The 27288-nt window shown below is 39.9% G+C and overlaps 2 protein-coding genes across 12 annotated transcripts in view; one reads left to right on the forward strand and one right to left on the reverse strand.

Moving 5' to 3' along the window:
* Nucleotides 1-5772: 5772 nt before the first annotated feature.
* Nucleotides 5773-8567, forward strand: LOC120430519 (uncharacterized). Its single transcript, XM_039595632.2, has 2 exons — nt 5773-6392; nt 8132-8567. Exons 1-2 carry the CDS (start codon nt 6099-6101, stop codon nt 8309-8311), a joined length of 474 nt encoding a protein of 157 aa, XP_039451566.1. The 5' UTR covers nt 5773-6098; the 3' UTR covers nt 8312-8567.
* A 3927-nt stretch (nt 8568-12494) lies between these two features.
* The window catches only part of LOC120430516 (thioester-containing protein 1 allele R1-like), a 16397-nt gene continuing 1603 nt past the window's right edge, over nt 12495-27288 (reverse strand). The window contains exons 2-11 of one of the 11 annotated variants that reach the window (XM_052707261.1): nt 25666-25852; nt 24245-25594; nt 23929-24180; nt 23816-23858; nt 15700-15952; nt 14862-15169; nt 14505-14804; nt 13138-14447; nt 12923-13076; nt 12495-12860 (exon numbers count right to left, since the gene is read on the reverse strand). In XM_052707261.1, the coding sequence (XP_052563221.1) occupies nt 12634-12860; nt 12923-13076; nt 13138-14447; nt 14505-14804; nt 14862-15169; nt 15700-15952; nt 23816-23858; nt 23929-24180; nt 24245-25594; nt 25666-25852 (4384 nt within the window). In that variant the 3' untranslated portion in view covers nt 12495-12633. Of the gene's footprint in view, nt 12861-12922; nt 13077-13137; nt 14448-14504; nt 14805-14861; nt 15170-15699; nt 15953-16207; nt 16314-16722; nt 16892-17994; nt 18146-18656; nt 18841-20274; nt 20453-21160; nt 21345-21489; nt 21650-22767; nt 22973-23150; nt 23359-23530; nt 23721-23815; nt 23859-23928; nt 24181-24244; nt 25595-25665; nt 25853-27288 lie in introns of all 11 variants that reach the window. The other 10 variants (XM_052707271.1, XM_052707268.1, XM_052707270.1 and 7 more) reach the window with 10 other exon arrangements.

Raw genomic sequence — 27288 nt, forward strand, 5'->3', positions numbered from 1 at the left:
CTCACCAGCTGTCTGGCCCGATAGAAGGCACGGGTAGGGTGAGTCGTGAGCAGAACCCGTGAACAGTGAATCGGTTCGGTGAAGATTCCTATAAGAATCTGAGAGAGGTGGACGTTGGGATCCCATGATTTAAAATTATTTGTTCCAAAATTAGTAATAATTTGTTTGAACTCTTGTTCGAGCTATTTAACATTTATTGTTAAAAATGAGAAGGAAATTGAAATGTAATTTGTTTTCACAAATAAATTTGCTAAAGTTGAGTTTACAAAAAAAGTCATTTAACATTATTTTGATAGTTGGCAAGACGATATTGATAAACAACTAGTTCCTATACTAGTGGAGACGCACGGTTTTGGAAAATGCTGCTCATGGAGACGTATGATACTTTATAATAACATCAGTTCCATAATTCGATTGGACAAACGTAACATGATGTTGTTTTTAATGAGTGTCGGACAAATACCTGATTTTGTGTGACTTTGCTAATGTTTAAACGAGAATATAATTAACTGTGGCAAACTTTTTTAGTCTTAACTACACGCTCTACAGCATTGCCTTGGCGTTCTCGATTGCGAGATTCCTACTCGAAGCTAGGTGTCCGAAGGCTTGATTGTTGAGGCAATTGCAAACCTCTTTTTACACCTAAGCTTCCCTTCCACCCCGGGATTCGAACTGACGACCGTTGGATTGTGAGTCCAACTGCCAACCAGTGACTCCACCGAGGCAGGACCTAGGGAGACGGCTCCTACACCTGGATTGAGCTAACGATCTAACTTCTAGGTTAGACCGGGGCCAACATTTACTTCCCCGTCCGACGAAAGACGTTATAAGACTTCATTGCGTTTTAATTCAAAATAAATTGGTATTAGTTTGGCAGTTATACTTTCATCTGAACTGTGAACTGCGTATGATCGACTTTCCGCAAAACATTCGTTTTAATGAAATTGATAATAAAACTGATATGCGATTACATATAATAAAGTTCAGCTTAATTGATAGATGCATGATTAAACAGACAAAACATTTAGTATTTTAGTGAATAAAATCAAGCAACAAACCTCTAAAATAAATCGTACAGAATAAAAGTTTCGACATAATTTGAAAACTAAAAAAAAATGAATAATAAAAAAACATCCCAGAAAAATCAATTACACAGAATTTATAACAGATTTTGAAAAAGCTTGTCAACTTACCAATTCTGCATTCGAAAAAAAAATAGAATGCTGTCCAGGACCAATTATCCGAAGGTTTGTATGGGATTTCGTATAATCGAATCATGAACAAAAACAATCTTGTTATTTAATTATCTTTTCTTAAAAAAATAAATAAAATAAAATTCGAGCTTTGCGACCCAATTTTAATAAACTTTGAATAGTTGGTTGCCATTTCCTCGAAATTTCATCACCGCCACTTTGGCCGCCATCTTGGATATACAGTCGACTCTCTGGTTGTCAATATTCAAGGGACCGTCGAGAAAGAGAATCATCAGTTTACAGAACGATGCAAAATGAAGACTGGATCGAAAATATTTTTTCCTTGATACCCAGCTATGGTAGAGAATCATGGCAACGTCCATCAAACAAAAACAAACTAATGTCAAACACCCTTCAAAGCTTCGTTTCGCCAAGAAAAATGTCTATGCAAGCCATGAGAAAGTGAAATTATTGACTACCGGAAGAGATTTTTAAAGCAAACAGAATCCAAGGGACCGTCGAGGAAGAGATCCTTCAAGCAAGGGAAAATATCGAGGAATGAAGATAATTGAAGTATGCAGATTGAAGGGACTGAAGAATTCATCGATAGATGGAGAATTATTGATATCGAGAAGATCGACAGCCAGAGAGTCGACTGTACAATTCTGTATCACTTTAACGTAGTTTGAAAAAGTCATAGCACAGAGTAACCACAGAGGGAACACTGGCTTTTAATTTTTGGTTCTACTTTGTGGTACAAACATCGCAGATACTTCCAGGCCTGCTACCAGCAAACCTGATGGTGTCAAAAAGTTAAATGACATTTCAGGAGAAATATTTGAAAGGGGCGGTACGACATGGCTCTTACGGCCTTTCGTCCCATTTGAACGGGGGTAATGAAAGGATTTGTTCTATATAACCTCATTTTCGTACTGTTAAATTCAATGTGGGTTATCTAAGCATGTTGAAAAATGACAAAGGATCTGTTTTGGAAAAAGATTTCACGAGCATTTCGTCAACTTCTTCATTGTACATGGCATGCGAAATGAAATTAATTAACAGGTGTTAAACTGTTAATCTAAAATGAAAGTGATAATTTTCTTGTTTTACTTTTTGGGAAATATACTCAAACCGATTCATAAAGTTTTCAAATTGGAATACCCTTACATAAAATGACCCTGACATTTCCTAAGCATTACATAATTATCAAACTCCTTCCAGCTATCATGCGTTGATGCAATGTTCCATTCCATTTCAAGACATTAAGAAACATTTAATCTCAATGAGCGGTTTTGTCTCATTCCACGTTCTTATGCATCATCCAACGACCGATTCTTGACCTACCCGAAGTTTTGCTTCCATTGCTTTACATTCCTCTTCAGAAAAAAGGCTGATAACAAATTTCGGCTAATCCCGCCTTAATTAGAAACTCTCGTACTGTTGCTTGGGCGTAGATTCCGACAAGTGGCTGCCAATTTAGAGCACTCGGAGGTCAACGACACTTGTGCGGCTTCTGTCGGCAAATTGGTCACACGTGGTTCGGTGGTTGTGTACACCCCAAGGGGTATTTACCTGCGTGTGTCATCGATACCACCCAGACTTGCAGCAGCTAGAGTTCCAAACCACCACGGTGAGAGACGATACCTGGTATAGTCTTTGCTGGGGATTCCTTGGCGGCAGTCGCTGGATGGTGTCGGTTTCGCACATAATTAACAAATCTAATTTCACAGTGCGTGTTTCTGACCGATTTTTCGGTGCGTTCTGGAGTCGTGTCATGCCTTTTTTTTTCTTTTTGTTCGTGTTTACTGAATCGAACAGCTACATGTATGGATTCGAGTGTTCAAGGAACTTAATACCTGTTCAGTGGGTTTGTACACTGCCTAACATGCCGAACAGTTTGTTTCCAGGGAAAGGAACTAAAGCTTGACTGACTGCTTTTCGTTGAAGAACGAAGCGTTTGAAGAAGGAAAAGTAGAGTGATAGAGCTAGTGTGTTGCTAACATAATGTAGACATATACTTTTACACTTCCGTTTTACTTTGAATTTTTTAAGACGATTATGAGGACTTTTCATAAACTGTCTAGTAAAATGTTGATGTTTGGTTACGTCTGCAACGTAAACCCATGAGGCTTAGCTTTTCATGTCGTTGATGTTTAGCTAACGCGTTCACATGTAAAGTAAAAATGCATACACAACATCCTAAAAGTGCAAACTGCCAGAGTAGTATTGAAACTTGTGTTTGCGCGCAACATCAAAAGAACATCCGTTGATAAATAGAAACCGCAAGACATTTGACATTTATAGATTTATTGCTTTGATAATTTTAACAGCCGCCCTTTGCTGATATTAATATTCAGAAAACTAATTTTATTACCGGAAGAAGCTGTAACGTAGATTACAACGGTTTTTTTTCTAACCAAACTTCCTTTTTTTCACTGTAGAAAAACCATAAAATATGACGAAATACCACCCAGTTCAACGTAATCTCTTCGGCTCCATTGAGAACTCCGTCGCAATTAAACGATGAAGGTTATTATCGGCTCCGAGTTATTTTGACTAATGCCGATTTGTTTGGTTTGGTAAAACTGTAACTGGGGCGAGTTGAATGAACGTGATTTAATCAGTTCGCAACGGGTGGTCACTCAAAGTTGGTTGGTGACAAACTTATTACTTTGAATCGTTTTAATAAATTTAAATTTTTCAATCGCTCTGTTTGTAGACGAAACCCTAAGGAAAAGTGCCATCATTTGCTACAGAGTGTAATGTTATTCCGATGTTTTGCACAACAGCAGTAAATAATCTTCGCAGTAGATTTACCTCCCGAGATTGCAAGCTAGACGTTTTTGGAAGAAATAACAACATTAAGTGACTAACTGAGTGGCAACACTGGAATCACGTTGATTTGCACTGTCGTTGATTCATGGTAAAAACTAGGCAAATTTGTCTGAATCTTTGTGAGGCAGAAACAGCACAGATTAGCAATGTCCGGTCAACTGGAGTGAACTGAGAGGAACATAACAGTCTACTAGAAAATTTGAACTGATTAGTACCTTTTTTGTGTTCGTTGATATGAGCGTGATCTTTGCAAAGACCCCAAACAGGCGTATTTTTAGCAAATCAAAGTGGGGAATTGTCTCAAGGATGTTGTTGTTTTGGTATACGTGGTGAAGTATTTCGCGACGTTGCAAAATATTTGTTTGAAAATTCTGGAAAATTATTCAAAACTATCGACAAAAAAAGCCTAATAGGATTTTTGACTTCTGTTTTGACATTTTTCTACGTTTTGAAGGATAATTTTTACAAAAAAATATCCGCTCTATGAATTTTCCTTGATGTTTAATAATAAACATTGCAGGAGAAAAATTAAGAATAGTTTTCATACAAAACCTGATTTTTAGAGAAATGTTTTGTGAATGGTTTCTTGATTCCTTCTAAGTCAAGTCAAATCAAAATCAAATTATTCGCTCTACAGCATTGTGTTGGCGTTCTCGATTGCGAGATCCCTACTCGAAACTAGGTGTCCGAAGGCTTGATTGTTGAGACAATTGCAAACCTCTTTTTACACCTTAGCTTCCATCCACCCCGGGATTCGAACTGACGACATTTGGATTGTTAGTCCAACTGCCTACCAACGACTCTACCGAGACAGGACCCAGGGAGACGACTCCTACACCTGGACTGAGCTAACGACCTAACCTTTTAGGTTAGTCCGGGGCCAACATTTACTTCCCCGTCCGACGGAAGGCGTGATCAGACAAATCTCATCTCGAAAAATGCCACCGGGAACTTCTGGGATCGAACCCAGGCCGACTGGTTGAGTGGCAACCATGCATACCCATACACCACGGGTCCCGGCGAGTCAAGTCAAGTCAAGTATTAAATCAATAAATGTCTTTCACAATCAAAGTATGAAACCATTAAAAGTCTTTTCAACCAAAAGAAATTATAAGTACACTACACAGCGTTCATAGTGATATCATGACTATGGAGTTCACCTCATAAATTGAAGGTAAAGGGGTTTGATATCCTCTATATCTCTTACTAAAACAAACTCAGCAGAATTCTTATCATGATTTCATTCTCTTGTTGCTAGCAATCTTCTTCTCACAGTGCCCTGGTATCGAAATAATCATATACTTTTCATAAAATGGACACACTCTCCATCATTTCTAGTTGACCTGTAACAGAAGCTAATTGAGTCATAGATGGCAAAGCGCGTAAATTCCACACAAGAAACAATTAGCTAGGATCATAAATACACCATTCACCCATATAACCCCTACCGAGTCAGTCATTCACGTAGTAACGCCAAAAGATAGCCCAGCGATTCGGTAGCCACGTACCGTTCTTATCGCCATCGCCAAGAAGGGGCTCGTGCGATCTGTCGGCCAACCATCAACACGCATAGCTTATAGCAAAGACCGACAGTCCTAGGACAGCCACACTGTGTAATTTGAGCCTCATTATGTTAGCTGATAGTCTGGCCTGCGTCGTCTGTTTGGAGCTGATCTTTGATGTTGCGGTAATCGAGTTTTTTTGTATGGTTGAGGCGTGTAGTTCAATTTCTAGAATTGTCCGCAACAGTACATCGAAAGACACTGAACGGGAAGCACGGTTCGTCAGTAGGGAAGCAAAAAATTCCGAATCCTCGGAGGAATTGTACAGTTGGTTTTACCACCCTATACTGCTGCCTCCTGCCCGAATCCGTATCAACGTATCAAGTAACGAAACACAAATTATAAAAACAACCCGAAGCCACTCGAAATCCGTTAGTACTGTTTGGACATCGCGAGTGAAAACATCTCCCAAGTTCAACCAAATTTGACTTGGCTCAACACCAACAGTAGCACACGAGGGTGTCGTCGATAAACCACGTGCCATACAGAGTTCAAGGACGCGTGCGCAATGTCCACCGTGGGAACGCAGATTCCGGGCAGCGTTGAGGTTCGTCCTGTTGACACTGATCCTCAGCCAAACACGAGCTTTCTACAGCTCGCGATGACGGCTTTGCGCCTCACAACAAGCGCAGCGGCAGCAGCAAACGTAACCAAGAATTCCAGCATCAGCGATCGGAACAACAACACCGTGCGACACAGGAAGCAATACACGCTGGATGAGGTGTCCTATCACGATACGTTCGGGGACTGCTGGATAGTGCTGTACGATAGGGTTTACGATATTTCCAACTTTCTACAAGTGGTAAGTAATGCGGAACATGTGCACCGGGGTGATTCTTGTTTTCAAACGTGAAGTCTTCAAGTAATCTCGAAGCGTCTGAAAATAGGCCAAAGTTCAGGCCGCAACAGTGCCGTCAGAGGTGGCCGTTTCACAGGTCCAGAAATAAATTTGCTGGGGGTTGCAAATACTGCTATCTGGAAGTAAACATGGACTCAGATGAAGGCTCTTTATGGCCTGTTATTTAACAAAATACTTAAATACCGATTTGGCTCAAATTTGGCATGGCAGTTCCCTGGCCAAAATTTTTGGAGGCCGAATCTAAGTTATTTTGATGAAAACGTTGTCCGGATCTATCACCTATCTTTGGATAGGTAAACAAAAGACCTTGCGTCTCCAGCTAAATGTACTGGCTACTCATTTCGATGGAAAATCATGGTACTTTAAGTTCGAAATCATTTTTTTTTTTTTCAAAAAATCAAACCTCAGCATCCCGTTAATGGATATTCACCATTTTTGGATATGTTACGTAAAACATCCAGAAAAAATCATAGTATTTGGTTCCAGAACCTTCAAAGCAGCAAACAAAGTTTTTATTTTATCTGTAAGAAAGAAAGTAAGCTATGATTTCAAAACGACTTAGGGGGAGAGGGGGTAATATGCACCCCCTAAGGGAAAACTGTGATTTCTCAGCCATTACAGCATTATTGTGGAAGAATTTTGTTCGATGTTCTAAAACAACTATTATTCTTTGTCATCCATGTGAAAAAAGTATTTAAAAACCTCAAAATTGTTCAAAAATTTCAAATTTCTAAAAACATTTTTGATTTATTTCGAACAACCCTGCGGGGCAATATGAACCACAACATTGGGGCAAAATGCACTACAACAAAGGGGCAAAATGCACCACAACAATGGGGCAAAATGCACCGGGTTAAAGCAGTTTTCACTAGTCACCACTAGATGACACCACTGTTTTTACAAAGGAGCTTCACAGCCGTGCATTTTGCCCCGACCACGCTTTTTGCAGAAAATTTAATTGAAAATACATTTTTAATGTTTTTGGGCTCATTTATCTACAGAATAATGAAGATTATGGCAAAAACTATATACTTCAACACTTACAATATCAGTAAATGCTTTTTATATTGTCCAAAAATCATAATGAATGTTCAATGAAAATTAGATGAAAACAAAACATTTTAAAGTTTTGTAAATAACTTAAGCTGTTTTTATACTACGACGCTCATTTTTTTCCAGCGTGGTTTAGCAATGTTAAGCTTCCAATTTCTATGATTCTTTTCCCGGAAAATTCTTCAAAATACCGAGAAAAGTAGGGGGTGCATTTTACCCCGGTGGTGCATATTACCCCCTCTCCCCCTAGTATTTTTCGTTAGACACACAGCTAATCACATTTCTTTTGCGTTGCGAGCTAAAATTGGTTCAGCCGTTCCAGAGGTATGGTAAAATGTGATTTTTTGCAAAAATCGTTAAAAACGCAACCTATTTCGAATGAGACCACCCTAAACACCAAACAAAAAATACGGGTCCAATTATTAATTTAGATAAAAAAAATTTACCTACATTTTAAATTTGCCAGATTGCTAAAGATGATGTGTCAACATTAAATTTCATATTTTTGACTGGCAATAACGACAAAAAAATGCAAAAATGACTAAAACATGGACAACTCAAAAACCTTAACTTTTAAATTATTTGAAATTTTCCTGATGAAACGACGATCTTTTATACTCTACCACCAGCACCCCGGAGGACACGACGTTCTTATGGAGCACGCCGGTCGCGACGCCACAATCGCCTTCACAGGACATTCGCAGGCCGCCATCGCATCGCTGCAGCTGTACGAAATTGGAGAGCTGCCCCCGCATGAGTGCATCTACCGCTGCATCGGAAAGTTGAGCGCTACAATTATGCCTGACTAATGAGTGGCCAATAAGTATAAAACTCTTTACTGACTGATAACTATAATGTGCTGAACTGGCTTCAGAGGATTTCAAATGAGTTATATAACATACATAGGACCAGTTGTTATCTCTAGAAAAACCGTTTTTGGTCATAGGTTTTTTGTTTGTTTTGTTTGCATTATTATGAGAAGACACGTTAGAATAAATCTTGATATTTATTCTGCAATCAGTTTCGTTGGTAAATAAAGCTTTTAATATGCGGTTATGTTGTGCGTCCAGGCACTGAGACACTACAGTTTACAACAGTATTTACTGAAAATATCAAGATACACTACATTGTACCCACATAAGAAATAATTTAAATATCATCGGACTACATGTTATGTTAAGAAATAAAATATTTTATATCAAAACGGCTGTACACTTTTTTTGAAGAAACTCCTTGCATTAATCGTATATTTATTACACATTTATCCAAATTGTATGAAGTGTCAGGAGAATTTGCTTCTAACCGGCTCTGTGGTTTTATGTTTATAGGATTTTTCAAATGGAGTTAATATTTTAATATGAACATAAAAAAATCTTGAAGTTAGGATTGATTCAAACTCGCATCTTTGGATTGGTGGTCTCGTCTGCCATTACGGAGGACGATTTCTCATGGACAAAAAAGTGGATCGGCAGGCTCGAGTCATCTGCATTATCGATCGAAGTCTATACAATTTCGCAAGAAATCGTTAAACAGAGAAAAGTATTCTCAATCCAATTTGCTTTTATTGAGCAATTCCAGCTCAAATCAGTAATTTTTCTGATACTTTTGTACCCGACGCTCTCCGATTTCAATGAAACTTTGTAGACATGTTATCCTAGGCCTATATAAGCCATTTTTGTGCATATGGAGCAAATAGTACTCGAGAATAACATTTGAGAAGGGCGTAAGGTATTTAAATATTTTAGTATTTTGCAATTTAAAAATTTATTACAACGGGACAACGTACCCTCTGGGCCAGGAGGCCCTTAAGACGCCCCTGCCGGTTGGTCTTAGAGCCACGACCGGACAGGGGTGGGCTCGGGGCCTCTTTTGCGCGACTGGCGTGGTTTTCAAAGCAAGGAGCTCTAATTTGCAAGGCGGCTCGGATAATCAAAAGGACAAACCCTGTAATAATCACTTTTAGACGGTTTTTATTTTACTCACTGTGGGCGTGTGTGTGTGTGTGTTGCGGGGGGCATGCTGGCGGCTTCTTGAAGCTGGCGGCGTCTGCGGTTGGCCGGTGGGAGGCCACGTGCGGTGCGAAGTCGGCCGTTCTCGGCCTGTCGATTCTGCGATCTGGACGGCCTGGTGCTGGAGTGGTGGTGCACGGTGCACGATGCCACGTGCGCTTCGTCGTCGGCTGAACTTGGCCTTCTCGAGGCCGCTTGCTGGAACTCGTGGCGGTCTTTCGGCTACGGTGGGGCCGAAACTGGCGTTGTTGGGTGTCACCGGCGGCGTACGTGCTGTCGCCAATCGCCGGTCGTCGAGCTGCTACCTGGACCTCGTGGGTGATAGCTTTTGTCGCCGAGGTACATGCGGTTTCCCTAGGCGAGCGATCCACCAACAGCTTGGTATACGTCGGTCGTCCTGCCAGCGGCGGGACGAGGTTATCCGACGGCGGCGCTGTTCGCGCGGCTTCTAGAGTCCGGTCTGCCCTTCTGGGCAAGGTGCTTGACCGCGTGGGCTAGTAGTCCAACGAACGTGCTATCGTGGACTCAAATTGGTAATTACGGGCCCTGAGGGACCAACCGTGCACGTAAGAAGGGAGAGGTTAGCGAGCTGGCCAGGAATTTGGGGGTCACACTTGGGGTTTACAGTTCTTTGCAAATTATACCTGATACAATTGCCTTCACCAGTGGAAGCTTCTTTTCCACTTCTTACAACGCGGTATAGACTTGTAACACTCGATCACTTGATGACGGGATGACGATCTGGTTCGCTCAGTGGTTGGTGTGGAAAAGGCCTAATCAGTGAACCCAAGACCAATTGTTGGCTCGCTCTCGCCGCAAACCCTCTTTTATTCCCTTTTCCTTCTCCCATGCATGCCCTTAATCCAATGGACAATCTCCCTTTTTGGGTCACGATGTATACCCCCCCAACGTGTGTGCTGTTATAGTGTTTTTACAAATATGGTTCCCTTCGGTTCGCGAGTAAGGTGTGCTTTATTTGATCTTTATCCCTAAACTGTGCTCTGTTGTAATATGTTTGTGAATTAATCTTTTAATTTTAACGAATAACAAATCATTTTAAACAAAACAACACAAACATCCCTAATTCTAAAAAGCCCTACTAACACGTTAAATCGTTAATTTATAGCAATAAACCCTACTCCTATTTGCAACCGTAAGCGATGGTTAGCAAAATGGATTGCTGATGCCGTAACGGTAACAAATTACTGTATCTCGAAGCCGTTGCATCGTATGAAAAAGTGGTCAAAGACAAACTTGTAGGAAATTGGACGGGTTTTCTGATAAAAATACACTGAAACAAAAATACACGCCACTTTTATGACATTTTTCAATTTTTAAGTTTTAAAGTTAAATTTGAAGGTGATGTCACGATTTTTTTTCGCTCAAAATTTTTGAAGAAATACCCTAAGATGTAACCAAAAGACTGACGAAAATGCAGGATGGTATGTCTCTCCTAAAAATATACAAAAATCATTTACTAAAACTGTTTTTTTGAAAAGTGGTCTAAACGTCAAAATTTTTAAAAACCGGTAGTGGGAATCGATTCCCCAGATAATTTTACATAAAAGTCTCGATATTGACCATTGTCCTATGTCCAATCCTTGGGAAGATACAGCGGTTTTAAAAATAAAAATGTTGAAAAAATGGGTTTTTTGGTGGTTTTTGCCATTTTCTATATGACAGACTTGGTTTTTCAGTCTCGTAAATATTTTTACCGGAAAGCTCGTCCAATTTCCCATAAGTTTGTCTTTGACAGCATTTCAATTGGATGTAAGAGCTTACAGATATAAGCTAATTAACTATCCAGGTTTCTACCACACTGAAAAAAATATTATATTTTCAGTTATTAGCAATGTAATTAAGCTTATATCTGTAAGCTCTTACATCCAATTGAAATGCTGTCAAAGACAAACTTATGGGAAATTGGACGAGCTTTCCGGTAAAAATATTTACGATACTGAAAAATCTAGTCTGTCATATAGAAATTGCCAAAAACCACCAAAAAACCCATTTTTTCAACATTTTTATTTTTAAAACCGCTGTATCTTCCCAAGGATTGGACATAGGACAATGGTCAATATGGAGACTTTTATGTAAAATTATCTGGGGAATCGATTCCCACTACCGGTTTTTAAAAATTTTGACGTTTAGACCACTTTTCAAAAAAACAGTTTTAGTAAATGATTTTTGTATTTTTTTAGGAGAGACATACCATCCTGCATTTTTCGTCAGTCTTTTGGTAACATCTTAGGGTATTTCCTCAAAAATTTTGAGCGAAAAAAAATCGTGACGTCACCTTCAAATTTAACTTTGAAACTTAAAAATTGAAAAATGTCATAAAAGTGGCCTGTATTTTTGTTTCAGTGTATTTTTATCAGAAAGCCCGTCCAATTTCCTACAAGTTTGTCTTTGACCACTTTTTGATACGATGCAACGGCTTCGAGATACAGTAATTTTTAAATTTCAAAATACTACAATATTTAAATACCTTACGCCCTTCTCAAATGTTATTATCGAGTGCTATTTGCTCCATATACACAAAAATGGCTTATATAGGCCTAGGATATCATGTCTACAAAGTTTCATTGAAATCGGAGAGGGTCGGGTACAAAAGTACCAGAAAAATTCCTGATTTGAGCTGGAATTGCTCTATTATACTTTTCGTTTAAAAAAAGACTTATATGGAAAAGCGATGAACCACCCTTAATCTTCATATAAACCTTGAAGAGAAATGCAATACGCAACCCAAAATTATACGATTTCAAAACTTGTTATTAGAAAACCTTATCAATTTATTGTTCAGCTGCCATAATTGTATGGATCCTTGCATTGGATAACCAATTACACGAAACAGCCTTTTTGGTCACAGGGAAGGCCCCCAGAAAATTTTATCAAAATCTAAAAAAAATACATTATTACGAATTCGTAGAGAATTGCTCAAGAGTCAAAAGGATTGTGATTCATAAAAAAGGTCGATAATCACTACAAGCTGTAAATTTATTTAACTTTTGAAATCAAAGATGAAATCGCAATAATCTAGCTATTTCATCAAGTGAACACTACCAAATTATTGCGAGTCCTTCTTTTTGTAGATAAAGCATCCACTTTCATCACGTCACTTCTTAGTAAAACATTTTCAGCAATAAAACAGCCACCAACACATGCATCGTGGACAACGCACCAACTGTAACAGCACCACTAACTGCCTTAACATCCGCAGTGCCGTTGTCATCCTTGGGAGAACGCTGCTTCTGCGACCGGATCGAGCACGACTCGCCACAATCTTCATTCTCGCAGATGTCGCACACCGTCGACTTGGGCCCATCGTAGAACTGGCGAGCGATACGAGCTGCAAATGAAATTGTATGGTTAAAATAAAACTGCTTGGACTGGACTGCTGGATCTACTTACAGTTGTCGTAGTAATCGTAGATGACCACCGGAGCAGGCTTCTGCTTGGCTACCTTGTGCGTCCGGAACGCTGAAATCGTTGGGCACAACTCGTTACGGTCCAAACTGTCAAAGTAGAGTACCACGATCGTGTCGCCGTCCTTCAGTTCCACTTTCTGTAAGTAATTCAACACAATTGTAATAGGAGGAAATACGGTACGAATATCACAAACTCGCCTTGATGTAGTCCATGTTCTCCAGCGACGGTAGCGTATCCGAATCTGCGGTGAACCCACTTGGGAAACCAACCTCCATGACTGCCATGTTAGAACTGTTTTGGCCCGTCGTCGGAACAAAACTAGTGCAAACCGACAAATGAAGATAGTCTTGATTGGAGTTCTTATTCACCTGAGGATCCAGCACAAAACGTGGCCATTCTCCAGTCACATTCATATTGTACTTGTATCCCAGCGACACGATAGCAAATCCACGTCCAGTGGCCTTGATGTCTACATTTTTCGCAGTGGAAGGAAGCTCAAACTTTTGCAGGATCAGGTTATTCTCGGAGTTCACCTTGATCTCACGTTGCTGGTTTTCATTGTACGAGACCACGATCGTAACATCGTTGTTCTTTGAGGAGATCTTTGCAGCCAGTTTAGCCAAAGCTTGCAGTCCAACGACCGTATCTTGGGTCGACTGGAATCCACCCTTGTCGTTACGCTGACTGATCAGCCACTTCATAATTGGCAACGCATCAGTGTCCAAACCGGCCTCCAAGAACGATAGCATGGCGTAAGAACTCATCTCCACATTCACCGAGTTTGGCTTTCCGTACCAAGGATTCTTGCTGTCGCTTTCCGGGATTGGTTTATGCCACCACTTGGTGTCTCCATCGGTTGTGGCCTTGCCGTCCAACTGCGACAGGGTAAAGTCCTTCGAGCTGTGATCAGCCAACTGCAGCGCATAGGCGGCAATTGCTAGAGCATAAACGTCGTTCAATCCATCGATATTACGTGCAACGTAATCCACTGCCTTGTTCACGATGTTCTGATACTTCGGAAGCAGATTCCTGTTTTCCAAGAACGCGATCAGCGTGTAAGCGGTCAATGCGATTCCCTCGCCAGATCCTCCCTGCATATCCTTGTGCGAAACCTTACCAACCTCTGGGAAGCTTCCGTTGGAGGCCTGTTGGTCGCTCAGCCATTCCAAAGCCTTATCGATGATCGCTTCCTCGACACTGATATGGCTGGCAGCCTGCTTGAACGAACGGGCAACAAACGCCGTCAACCACGTGCTACCCTTAGGATCCGAATTTCCAAACGCACTGAACGATCCATCATCGTGTCGGTAGGTCAACTCTCGCTGATAGCCGGACTCCATAAACTTCTTTGCCTTCTGCTCAATCTTGCTCGTCAACTGATCCGTTCCCTTCAGATAATCCAGAACGACAATGTTCGGAACAAAGTTCAGCATGTTCTGTTCACCACATCCATACGGCATTCGGATGAGCGAGTCGAGGTTCTGCACGGTAGATCCCAGCACGTCACCTAGAAATTGAAAAACGGTTAATTCAAGCATATTTAAAAACGAGATGATAAACTCACCAATCACCGACACCTCGACGCGGGTCGAATCCGGCACGGCATTCTTCGGCACCTCGACGGTAAAGTTCTTCATCACTTCCGGAGCCGATCGCAGATCAACGAACGCAGCCTTGTTCACGAACTGCGGAAGTCCTTCCGGTTCTACGAGCAGCTGTCTCTCAACTCCATCACCAGCCAGTGCCGTCGTGGCGGTTACCTTGATCGTGATGTGTCCCAGCTTGGTCGGTCGAATCATGAACGAAACCGTGCGGCCACTGTTGGACGGCACCTCGACGGTCTTTTTGCGGGACGTTTCCGCTTCTGTGAGAAATTGGGATTCTTAATATCTTGAGAATTTTGTTGTACCGGTAATCTTACTCGAATTTTCATGGATTTCGTTCTCCACATCGGCAAACTCGAACTCGTACTCGCTGTTGTCGAACGTTACCTCAGCAGTCTGGCCCGATTCCATGTAGTTGAAGATGACCACCGGGATGGATACGATCTCACCACGCTTCACCGAGTACGGCAGATTGGTGGACACGAAGAACGGCAAGAACACATTCAGCTTGCGTGGTTGTTGGGTCAATCCGAGACCGTAGACGGGATTCACCGAGAAACCGGTGATGATCCAGGAGGTGATCGTGTCCGGAACCTTTTTGGTGATGGTCTTTTGGCCGCTAAAGCTGCACCGATGAGATTTGAGTTAGATCTTTCTTTTGAGAGCATATTTGAACAAATAGCAAATTTGTGTTAAAGCATGCAAATTAACGCACAGTAGTGATAAAAGTCCCAAAGACACAACGGTTCCAAACACCACATGTTAGGTACAGAAGAGACGAACCAATCACCAAGAACAGGACAATGCATCAAGCTAAACAGTAGTGATGAAATGAAAAATGACAATGCGATTAAGGATATCTTCCTCGGATCTTATGAGATTCCACTTCCTACTTTTTGAGTCAATTAGTGTAAATTTGGGATTACCATTCCCTGGGTCAAGGGAATTCAGCATGGTGCCCTTGCCACATGCAAAGCGGCTGGCTCCAACCTTGAATTAATGCGTATTTGGTGTGTGCGGATAATTAGCAGCAGCAGCATGGACGACACTTCAGCAATATTATTTATTTCAGTTATACAAATGGATTATCACGCCAATTAGTTTCGCACTTGCTTCTGTTAGCTGCGGCTCCACCACGACACGCATAATATTTACCCAGAGTAGGCACTTTCGAACAGCCACGTGTTGGCAATTTCTTGGGAGAGGAATAAACGCGGAATGTTCTTGTGGGGCTTCGGAATTCGGCTGAATGCGTACGGTCCCGCCAGCGGCGGCCGTGTGATGGTCTTGAACACATGTTCTGGCTGGGAACGCGGCTGCTTCTCGATCACTGTGTACAGAGGGGTTCCATCCGGAGCCCGATGTACCTTGTACGTGATCGGAGGCAATCGGGAGGATGTGTCGTTTGCTGGAAGAATTGTATATGTCGATAAACTCCTATTGGTTTACACTTTTAACTACTAACTCAGAAATACTTTGATATTCACAAATACTATTATTCAATTCTTTAAACTTCCTACGGCCGTCATCGAACCTGACTGTTCATGGGACAATACAATAGCTCTGTATTGCGATGACCATCACCGGTTAGATCCCCTGGAGCTGACGTAACATTCACAACGGCCCAAAGTCCGCAGGCTTCGGAGAACTGAAAGCTACGAACCTACTCTCGTTAACGGTATCCCAGATCCACGACTCTGGGAAATCTTTTCGCAACGTCAGTCCCGAACCACCAAATCCTCCGGCGCCGGCGGCATACACTGGAACGGCTGTAGTGATTTGCAAGTCATTATGGATATCAGCCCTCGATTGATCGTCCAGGTACATCCCGAATTCTAAAGCGAAATCCTCGAAATTGCTCTTAACATATGTAACTTGATTTGTAAACATTCCTGGAATTGCCATTTAAGCTCACCAAATTTATTCAACTCGCTACTAAAAACTTCCTAATTTTCAACTGTATACCAGAAAAATACCAAAAATACGACATAACGCTATATACTTTGCAAATACAATATTGTCAATCTGTTAAAATCGAGTTGTTATTCACAATACAAATAAAGAAAACAGTAGACTCATAGATGAAATTTGCAAGTCCTCGCTGAAATTCAAGCACTCCACCTAACACCATGCACTTGCAGTTGCAAATCACAAGACTATTAAAACAAACATACTAACCCATCAATGCTTTCCCAAATCCACGATTCGGGGAATGATTTTCGAACTACTACATCACCGTTTGTTGCTCCCGGAGGGGCAACACTATCGGAGAAGGCAATTGCGCTTTCAAGCTGCGGTACGGCTAACGGACGAGCAAAGCTCGTTTTCTTGTACACTATCATACGATCTATAAATTGAAATGTGACATATATTGAATTGTTAAAGGGGTTTCATTGGAAATTGGCAAATAACAAAACCTACAAAAAACGCTATAAATTTAATCGAGAAAAAAATCCTAAATCACAAAAAATATGATGGAAAATGCTGCATAATTATCGGTGTATGCTGTGCAACACTAAATTAAACGGTTTCTCATAAGTTAACACAAATTCATTGGAAATCCATCCACAGAGCTTTAGAAAAAAAATTGTTTCTATATGGATTTGATCATCTTTCAAGTGACATATCTGTTGTAACCATTCCTTATTATTTATGTTCCACATACCAAAAAAAATTACAAACCCAAGTAATAAGTACAAACCAAGTTAAGCTATCCCACATCCAAGTCTCTGGAAATGATTTACGATGCGGTACGATGTTCAACTGCTGATGAGCTGATATAACACTAACTATTCGTTTCTTAGAGACATTCAACCGTCGTAGAAAATATTTCCCTATACAAAAAAATAGGAGCTTTGAATATTTTATATGCTGATTTTTGATACTGAAAACATTCTTTACACAAAAACGTTTCGATTGTGCCATCAAGCAATTGATAAATTTATAAGCTGATGATGCAATCGATCAGTTTAAATAATACTATCAACAGGATCTTTTTGACTGATGTTTCTATGAAGGGAGTAATAACCTTAAAATCGAATCTAGGAAGAGCTGAAAGGTTGAATTAAAAAATTACTAAACTACAAAGAAGAAGAGTGCTGAAGAAACTATTTGAACAATTTAAGTAACATAACACACCCATAATTCTTGAGATTGTCCCAGATCCAACATTCTGGAAAGCTGCGACGTATTTCGACAACATTTGTACTTTCAAATGAGTCTTCAACTCGATTCGAATGAGATTCAGACTCTTCAAACGCCTCTAGTTGTTCTAATTCTTCTTCTATATCTATATAGATTGCTGAAAAGTGTTAATCATTTATATGAATGTTGAATTGCTAGTAGTCATGAAACAGTCGAAAAATGTTATTTAAAAAAAGGTGGAGAACAGAACGTTGTGACCAACATCGTGTTCTAATGGAACACAATAGAAATAAACATCAAACGAACCTGATTAAGGATTCCGAATCCCAAATCCATGCCTCTGGAAATTTCTTACGTATTGTCAGTTCCGTTGGAGAACTGTCTGGAGTGGCCATGAAACTTTCAAAGTAAATAGGACTTTCAGCTTCTTCGGCAACTCTTATGTCCACAATATAATCTAAATTGAATAAGAATTTTTAATGATTTTCAAAAATGTAAAAAAAAAAAAGATTTATAGATTTTTTTTTAAACAATCTAACGTTTTCGCCTTCCTCATATAATTAACTAAACAAAAAGGGCATGTCCTTCAAGATGACCGCAAAATCTATGCAGGTGCAGGTTTATAATCTGTAGCTAGTCTTGGAGCTATGTCAGGTTCAACAGTAGAAAAAAATATTCAGAAAAGGTTGCCAGATTGTTTTGAATTACAGAAACTAGAAGTTTTTTTTAATATATTCAAAAAAGAATATAAAACTGTAATTATATCATATCTTCATACTGTATAGTTTTAGTATTGTGCCACAAATGTCCGTCCTTTTAAGAAATAATGGTCTACAAAGAATTTCCCAATAGATACCGTTTAGACAATGCAGCAAGCAGAATATATTAATACACATGGACAGGAACCCTTTAATTCTAGAGAGATCTGATTACATGAAAAGTACCACAGAAATTCCATATCAACAAACCTGTCATTTGAGAAGTCCTCCCAAATCCACGACTCTGGGAAAGATTTCCTTACGACAACCTTATTGACCGGCATGGGAGCAGCACTTGCGATTGGTACTGCGACACCAGCAAATGCAGCTGCGGGAACGCCAGCAGACCCGACACTTAGTGGCATTATCCTATCGTATGCTATCCATGATGGTTCTTAGGAAGAAATGAATGATTTAAATGATTCAAGGTATGCAGCATACTGAGAAATGTTTACTGTTTAAAGAGCAAAAGTGCAATTAATAGAAACACTCTGGAAAACAAACCTTCTGAAAAACACTCTGTTCATACAGAAAATTCTTCAAATTGTTAAAGTTTTTGAAAAACTTCAACACACTTCATTTTCAATCCAAAAAAACATTTGTTTTGCTCAATTTCCAAAAAAAAACATTTAATTTGTTGAAAAAAAATCACTCCCATTGTTCAGACAATCCCAGAAAAAACACCTCAAACAAAAACCAGCTGGTAAATACCAACATCCATCCCTCACCTATACTCGTTTAAATGCTCCCAGATCCAAGACTCGGGGAATTCTCTTCTAATTTTTTTCAACTTCATTGAAACCAGATTTTTCTTTCCATTGAACAATGGTCGTGCCAATCGAGCCGGTGGAATACGATCATGTCGTTTTTGGAAGTTTGTTTTATCCGGAATAAACTTTTCGTCACTAAAAAGAGTCATTTGCTGTTTTCCTACAAAGAAAATACTATGAATGATTTGTCGAAACAGATAATGCCGTAATCATGCCGCAAAAATTTAAGTAAGCAAACATAGAAATTTCATGGCAGTATTGACATTGTCATTATTAATGCTAATCTATCCACAATTTTAGAAATCGAATGATACTATCGTATATTGTACTTGAAAAAGCAAAGCAATCCACTTAAACGACCCCGGGTCTTTTGTGGTCTCTGTTGCAAGTTTCTGTTCATTTCTAGGCGTCCGAAGGTTATGTGCGGTGAGGCACCATAAACTTCTTTTAAGCAAATGGATCGACGTTTTACTTCCCCATGCGATAGAAGGCGTGATCTGGCAAATCTTGTCTCGAAAAAATGACACCGGCTCCGTCTGGGATTAAACCCAGGCCTTACTGGGGTGAGAGACCCGGCATTTTTTTTATTGTACTTATATACAACAAATAAGTAACGTTAAGATACAATCTAGCTGAAACTTATTTGGCTGATCAACTTCCGTTAAACCTAAACTTAATTGGCTTTCGTATCCTGTTAAACTTAATTTTCCATTTTAAAAAGGGGGCTGCAAGGTTGATTTCTTTTCAACACTTTTAACGACATGATTCTATAACTGCCAACATAGAATATCTTAAAAGAAACAATGAAGAAATATGTTATATCTAAACTTGTTAATACACCCTTGAGTTCATTCAAATAATAGTTATCAAATTTAAGTGCGTTACGTAACTTGTACCGAAAACTTGATAAGCAGAAGAAAGGTATACAATATTGTGAAATTTTGTGTAACTTAATATTTGAACGAACCAACATAGTAATACAGCACAGACAACGAATCCCTATATTCCAATGAGATCTAGTTAAGATAAGCAGAGTGCCATTTAAACATTACACAAACCAGTCATTTTTCAAGTCCTCCCAAATCCACGACTCTGGGAAAGATTTTCTAACAACAAGCTCGTTGACCGGTACGGGAGCAGAATCATCTGTTGGTATTGCTGGACTAGCAAATGCAACTGCAGGAACGCCGGCTGCTTCAAAACTTTCTGGCATCGCTTCATAGTACCATGTTGGATCTTGGGAAGAAATCGAATGATCGATTGGGAAGAATTGAATGATCGGTCAAATGTTTTGAAAGGTGCAATAGAGAAAAGTTTAAATTCAAACTCCACGATTAGCAAACCACTCAAGATGAGATCCTTTGTAAGCCAGTTTTCTGGGTGAAGAAATCACAAAACTCCGGAAAAAAACTCTAGGCAAACACCGGCTTACAAACCAAAACTCTCACCTAGTTTCGTTGACATTATCCCAGATCCAAGACTCGGGGAAAATTTTTCTAATTTTTTTCAGCTTAATGAGAAGGTTGGTCTTTTCCGCGTGCAAAGAAGGTTGTGCAAAAAGAAGCGACGGTACGATAACTTGACTTGGCGACCAGTGTTGATATTTTAAATTTTCTCGGAATCCCGCTCTTATACTGTAGGGGGTGAACTGAAGGTTTTCTATAACAGAAAAATATTGGATAAAAGTGTTAAGTTTGTCATTAAAGATAATCCTCAACATTTTTCATGCAAACAAAACGTCAATCATTAATTTTAAAAAATCGTCGTAGTATTACAGGTGATGGAATCAAAACATTATTCATATTTTAGCTCAATTAAATGTAAAGCCTGCACAAAATAATATAATAAATAACTTATTACCACATGATAGTGAACTCGCCAGTTGAATCCCACGGAAAAGAAAGGCCGTTCATGCAACACAAAACATTTGAAAGACTATCTTACCTATCTTCAACAACATGCTTCCAAAGCCATGTTTCAGGAAATGATTTTCTAACTGTGACAGGAAGTTTCGCAGCAACAAAGTTGGATTCAGCCATTGGCATCGCCATCATTGGTGCTATGCCATCCACAACGTCAGAATCGAAATCAAACGAGTGACTGTAATAAGGTCCATCGTACACTGCACCTGATAAGCAATGGAACATTGAAGTCTAACGGAAGGCAGCCAACAAGCTAACCAAACTAGTAAAAAACACCTAACCTAACCTGTGAATATCAACAGAGAACGACTACATGCTCAAATATCTTTAGCAAAATTAAGTCCTTCTTACCTATTTCTATCATCGATAGAGTCCCAAATCCAAGACTCCGGAAAAGACTTCCTTACTTGGGAAGGAATTTTCGTAGTGAAGGAACTTGATGCAGCCATTGCCATCACCGGTACCATACCACCATCAAAGCCTGAATCAAGAAATCCCTCAAACATTGTGCCTAATTAACAAAGAATTGGTATCTCCACTGAAAATTTAGTTACAAATTTTTGTGCAAGTGTAAACATCTTCACAATCAATCTAGTTACGAAGTGATTTTTGACCATAACCTGCCGTAACCGGACTCAACAGCTGTGTGCAAAAGGACGAGTCACGCTTACCCATCATCAACAGTGCCTTCCCAAAGCCACGCTTCTGGAAATGTTTTTCTAACCACGACAAGGGAATTTTAAGGTAATCCAATTCTGTGTGGTAGTGTTGCCGACGTAAGCATTATCTTCGCCACAGCTGCTGCTGAAGGAATAATTTTGGTTGATTTTTTTCTTTCTATAATACAAAAAAGAACCCTTAACACTAACATTAATCACTTAAATATTCTAATTGCATATGGAAGTTCCCGACAGCTGAATAACAAAAATCAATTCACATAAAATCGGTAAATTTTGAGAGAAATAGCTCAGTAAATATAAGTTTTTAATTTAAAGCATAAAAAATGCAAGTTTTTTTATTCTCGACAAAACATTCAAGGTGGCTCGCACTGCTACATTATTTGTGCCTCTCTGAGGATCACACCGCAGATCAATTCAAACAAGCATTTCCATTAAAAAAAATCAAAATTCCAGGTAAAATTGAAATTCAAAACACTTTGTGTGGAACCAACCAAATGCTTCCAAATTTTTAAGGAGTTGTGTTGCTTCAAAAGTGAGTGATACTATTTATGTTCTTTACAAAAAAAAACTTGTTCTGCCAAATTGACCATCCCCTTATCACAACATCTGAAAAAAAAAACATTGTGCTTTGTGACCAAGATTTGCCATGATTTAAACCATAACATGCACAACATAAGTACAACTTTTACACTTGCCTCTATCTGCAAAGATTGATCTCGCTTACCCATCGTCAATCATTTATTCACAAAGCCACACCTCTAGAAAAAAAATTCCTAACCACAACAAACCTTCATTATAGTATCAATACCTAAACATAAATTAATAATTTGTCTACTGTAGATTTATTAAATACTTCTAGATGCATGTAATGAGAAAAAAACATAAAACACAGAATCCCGTTATATGCATTTCCGCCTATTTTTTTCATAAAAGGATTAGCACTTCCTACCTATCCTCAACAATGTCCTCCCATAGCCAAGCTTCAGGAAAAGTCTTTCTAACCACGACGGGTGCCTTTTGGGCGATAGGAGCAAATGAGCCTTTCCTAAGTGCAAATGCTGGCGATGGAGCCATCGCCATCACAATTCCTGGACGACCTGGAAGGGCACCTCCAAATACACGTCTGTTTTGGATAGGCCAATAATGCATTGCATCTGACGAAGGGGAAAATTGTGGACGAGTTATAACATTAAAATATCTATACAAAGAGATTTTTTCTTTAATGAGCATGTTGGTGTAATCTCATGATTTTAGATTAAAGACAAAAACATTGAAACAAATTCATGTTACATGCAACTAAATGACCCTTCAAAAAAAATCTTCGCTTCTCACCTATCCTCAAATATGCCCTCCCAAAGCCACGTTTCGGGGAAAGTTTTTCTAACCACAATGGATTCCCGTTTCAAAACGAGAGCGAACGAAACTCTCCTATTTGCAAATGATTGTGATGAAGCCATCGGCATCATAATGCCCGCACGACCTTGAAAACCACCTCCAAATCCTCCTCTAGTTTGGACTGGTCCGTAAAAGTACATTGCATCTGATAAAGGAAACATTGATCAAGGTTCAGCTTTTGTCATATACCGAGCTGTTGCAATTACAAGCAATAAACCAACTGGGAAAGTTAGTTACACACAGTTCAAGAAGTCTACCAGCGGAAGAAACGAAAAGAGTTTTCGCAAGCTTAATGAGGATTGAAAATTGGCACGAACTTTGAATCATTTTCCCAAATCCAGGACTCGGGGAACTGTTTTCGAACCGTTACAATTATATCCGACCCGACATTGCTTGCCTGCGAGTTCGCTGGGGTGCTAATAATAGGTCTGTTTGTTGATGGAAAGTATGGAGCAGGAATCGGTGTCAACCCGGTCCCGAAAAAGGCAACGGGGTATACAAACTTATCTGAAATTTATCATTTACGCAAACGATTTTTTGGTAAATTCCGTAGAATTTTTAACAAACGCTTAGATTGTATGAGGCTATGAAAGTTTACTTACGTGGAGGTTCATTGGCGTTGGTCATAATGGTTGCTCCTACATCCTAAAAACAATCAAAATAATACCATTACAATTAAAACTGACTGATTCCGTTGAACCACGCCCACACTTACATTGAAATCATCGTAGGTATTATAGTGGCGCCACGGAGCGAAACGCTTCCTCCTGTAATATCCGTAGCTGGGCTGTTCGTACATCTTTAGCTCGTCAAACACCTGCCCGCTGGTAATGTCATTACCGCTCTTTAGCAGCAGGACACTCTGGTCAACACCAAGCAATCCCACGTACGAGTCCGGGTTCGTGTTCACCACAATGTCAACATCCTCGCCCGGCTTCGATTCGGCCTTGGAAAGTGTAACTTTAAGCTGCAATTTCAAAATATACAACGTTGTACGATGATTGCAATTTAATGATCTATTTACTACTTACGAAATTCTGCAAATCATTGCCAAATTCAATTTCGACGCTATCGCTGACAAGCTCACCATCGTCCTGAACGAAAGAGACAACCAACTTTGCCCGGGGAACCATCGCAAAGCTGGCCGGGAAGCGGAAGGTGTGCAGGGTGCGATCCGGAACGGGAATGGTTCCACCGACAATAACATCCCCCCGACCCAGCACTTGGTAGCTAAAGTACTTCATCGGAACCGTAGCCGAGACATCAACGGTAACGTCCTTGTTGATGGTGGGCACTTCTGTCAGGACCTTTGCACGGACATAGGCATTTGTTTTCACCCAACCCTTCGAAATCGATCCCAGGTAGAACACAGATCCCAAATATTCTGCCTTAAACTCAACATAATCCGCTTCGATGTCCGTGTTCACCACCAGCTTGGCCATTCCGTTTTGGTCCAGAGTATAGCTACGTTTCGTGGTGTTGCGTTCTGGCCATCCTGACTCTTGTGTAACCTCTACCTGATTAACGCTGTCCTGAATCGGTGCTCCATCTTGGAAACTAGCCTTCAACCATGCAGTGTACGGTAGTCCGGGCTTAAACTTGTCCGCAGACTTAATCAGTTCCATTTTGTACCTTTTGTCGTAAATCTTAACCTTTGTTGTAGCATTCTGCTTACGGCCCGTCAACTCCTCCTCAACTACAGCCTCGATCACAATGTCTCTTGTGTAATCACCCTCAAGCTTGATTTCGTCACGTAGCTCGAATTCCACCGATCCCTTGCCATCTACTGGGACGGTCTTCCTGGTGATAACATCACGTTCAAACGGTTGCACATAATGGAACCGGAAATCGGGATATGCCGAAACGGTAGCTTCTCCTTTCACAGGCTTTCCGTACGTGTACTTGGCTCGCACAATCGCCTTAACTTTGCCATCCTTGAACGTCGTTATCCCGGGAGACTCGATGGTAACTTCAAACTTGGGCAGCACGTACTCGTCTACCTCAAACTCCTTCGTAGTGGTCTTCTCCAATACCTCCACATTGACCATCCAACGACCCAGCACCGGAGCGCTGGAAAGTGCCAGTTCCGACTCGAAGACGCCCTTTACCAACTGTGCATCGCTCCACTGCTTGATCCGGTTGCTCTTGCCGTCCGTAATGTGCACCTTGATGGTGTCCACCTTCTGCAGCGGCTTCGTGTTCGGATCCAAAACCAACACCCGGAATCGCACCGTATCACCGGGCTTGTAGATTGCCTTATCGGTTTGCACCAACACGGAGAAGCTCTTTGCCTGGTACGTGATTCTGGTTTCGTTCCTGAACGTGAACCCAGATAACCCTTCGGCAGTTAGGCCGTACTCGGCCTGAGGAATATCACCAATCTGGAAACATAACAATGTACAATATAAACCCAACGCGATGCATGTGCACACCTTTGTGCGGTTCCACTTACGCTGAACGGAATCAGGCGAGACTCTCCGGGGCCTAGATTCACATCCTCGCTGGCCACGGGTACTCCAGTGTCGGTGTTGTTCAGGGTAATCCGAAATCGGACGGTGTCTGCGATGTTCAAATTGTTAACCGACACGTGGTATTCAGAATTGGGTCGCAGCAGATTTGAGGCAACAATTGAATAAAATCTATGAGAAAATTTTGGAAACATTGTTAGCATGGTATCATTTCAAAAACAAAGTGCTTGTAGCACAAAAAAAGAGGTTTGAATATTCAATGTTTGGTTTTGTTTTATTTTCAAAATATGTGCTACAAGAGGATACTTTTTGATTATCATAGTAGTATTCTAAACTATTCTGAAAAATTTACAAGAAAATTTGATAAATTTTACAGAATAAAAACGGAAACATTTGCGGTTAAGTAAATAATTGTGCAACATGGTGTTCCATAGCTAGGCTGTTACTAATATTTTTAAAATGTTAGTCTCCAATCTTGACTAAAGTCTAAAAGGTGAAAAAAATGAAAATAATAAATAATGGTTTTATAATTTGAAAGCAAAAAGGGGTGGTAAAATGCATTATACCTTTCACATTAGGTTTTGAATCATAAGTTTTCGAAAACAAATAAACTAATTCAAATATTTCAAAATAATCCCAAGCAGAAAAAGGCTAACCAGTATTATTGCCATTTGAAATTTGTTCAGATAAATTCAGAGTGAACCGTTTGTAGATAACAACAAGGTTGAAGTCTTCGAAAAAAATCTTAAAAATTAACATCAGACAACAAAATTGAAATATAAAAAAAATAAGTTCTTCTATATTTATTTTGTTTTTGTTTTTAAGCAAATTTTTAGCTAAGCTACCCAAAATAAATTAAATTTGACTGCACTAGTAATTGCAAAAATTGATTCGATTATCGAAAATGCCTTGTTCACAACAGACTTTAAAAAAGGTTTAAGTTAATACCCGCTCGTGTGGATCAATCGGACCGCGCACTGGACTCACAATCCAGAGGTTGCTGGTTCGAATCCCGCGGCGGGCGCTCTAAAAATTCTAAGTGTAAATATGGGTATCCGGCGCCGTCGCTCCGTGCCGTACTCAAACACTTAGGAGCCCAGGGCGGCGAAGTCCTTGTAGTTAAAAAGAAAGACACTAGTGGTTGGTACTAGCAATGGTGGCCGACAGCTATAAAGTCAACTTCGTTTTTTTAAGTTAATACCACCACTGATAAATTATTAGTAAATCTTTTATCACCTGTCTTGTTTTTGCTGAAGACACCCACTCGATAATAAATACCCTTGCTCATAATACAGATTTTGAAAAAATGTATGATCAGCCCGCGAAACTATATAGAGGCTTGTATAGAGAAACTAACGATACTAAAAAGAATACTTTTGTCATATTAAAAATTTCACCCAAATAAAATAAATCAGAAAGCAATCCATTTTCGAAAACTTTCTCTATTAAACTATATATAAGGACAAAGCCTTTGAAATTTTAATTACTTTCATTTTGATAAGCTTATATGAATAGAAAGCTTTTATTTGCATTCATTTTGTTTTGAACAAACTTAATGGAGAAAAACAATAATTCAATCACTATCTGGAAAACCTGACACCGTCATC

Source organism: Culex pipiens, chromosome 2, assembly GCF_016801865.2.
Source record: "Culex pipiens pallens isolate TS chromosome 2, TS_CPP_V2, whole genome shotgun sequence".
NCBI classification, from domain to species: Eukaryota; Metazoa; Arthropoda; class Insecta; order Diptera; family Culicidae; genus Culex; species Culex pipiens.

What these genes read in the sequence shown, in the direction of transcription:
- LOC120430519 (XM_039595632.2), top strand. Translation starts at nt 6,099, where the DNA reads ATGTCCACCGTGGGAACGCAGATTCCGGGCAGCGTTGAGGTTCGTCCT. An exon ending in TTTCCAACTTTCTACAAGTG is followed by an intron (nt 6,393 to 8,131) that starts GTAAGTAATGCG and finishes CTCTACCACCAG; the next exon opens with CACCCCGGAGGACACGACGT.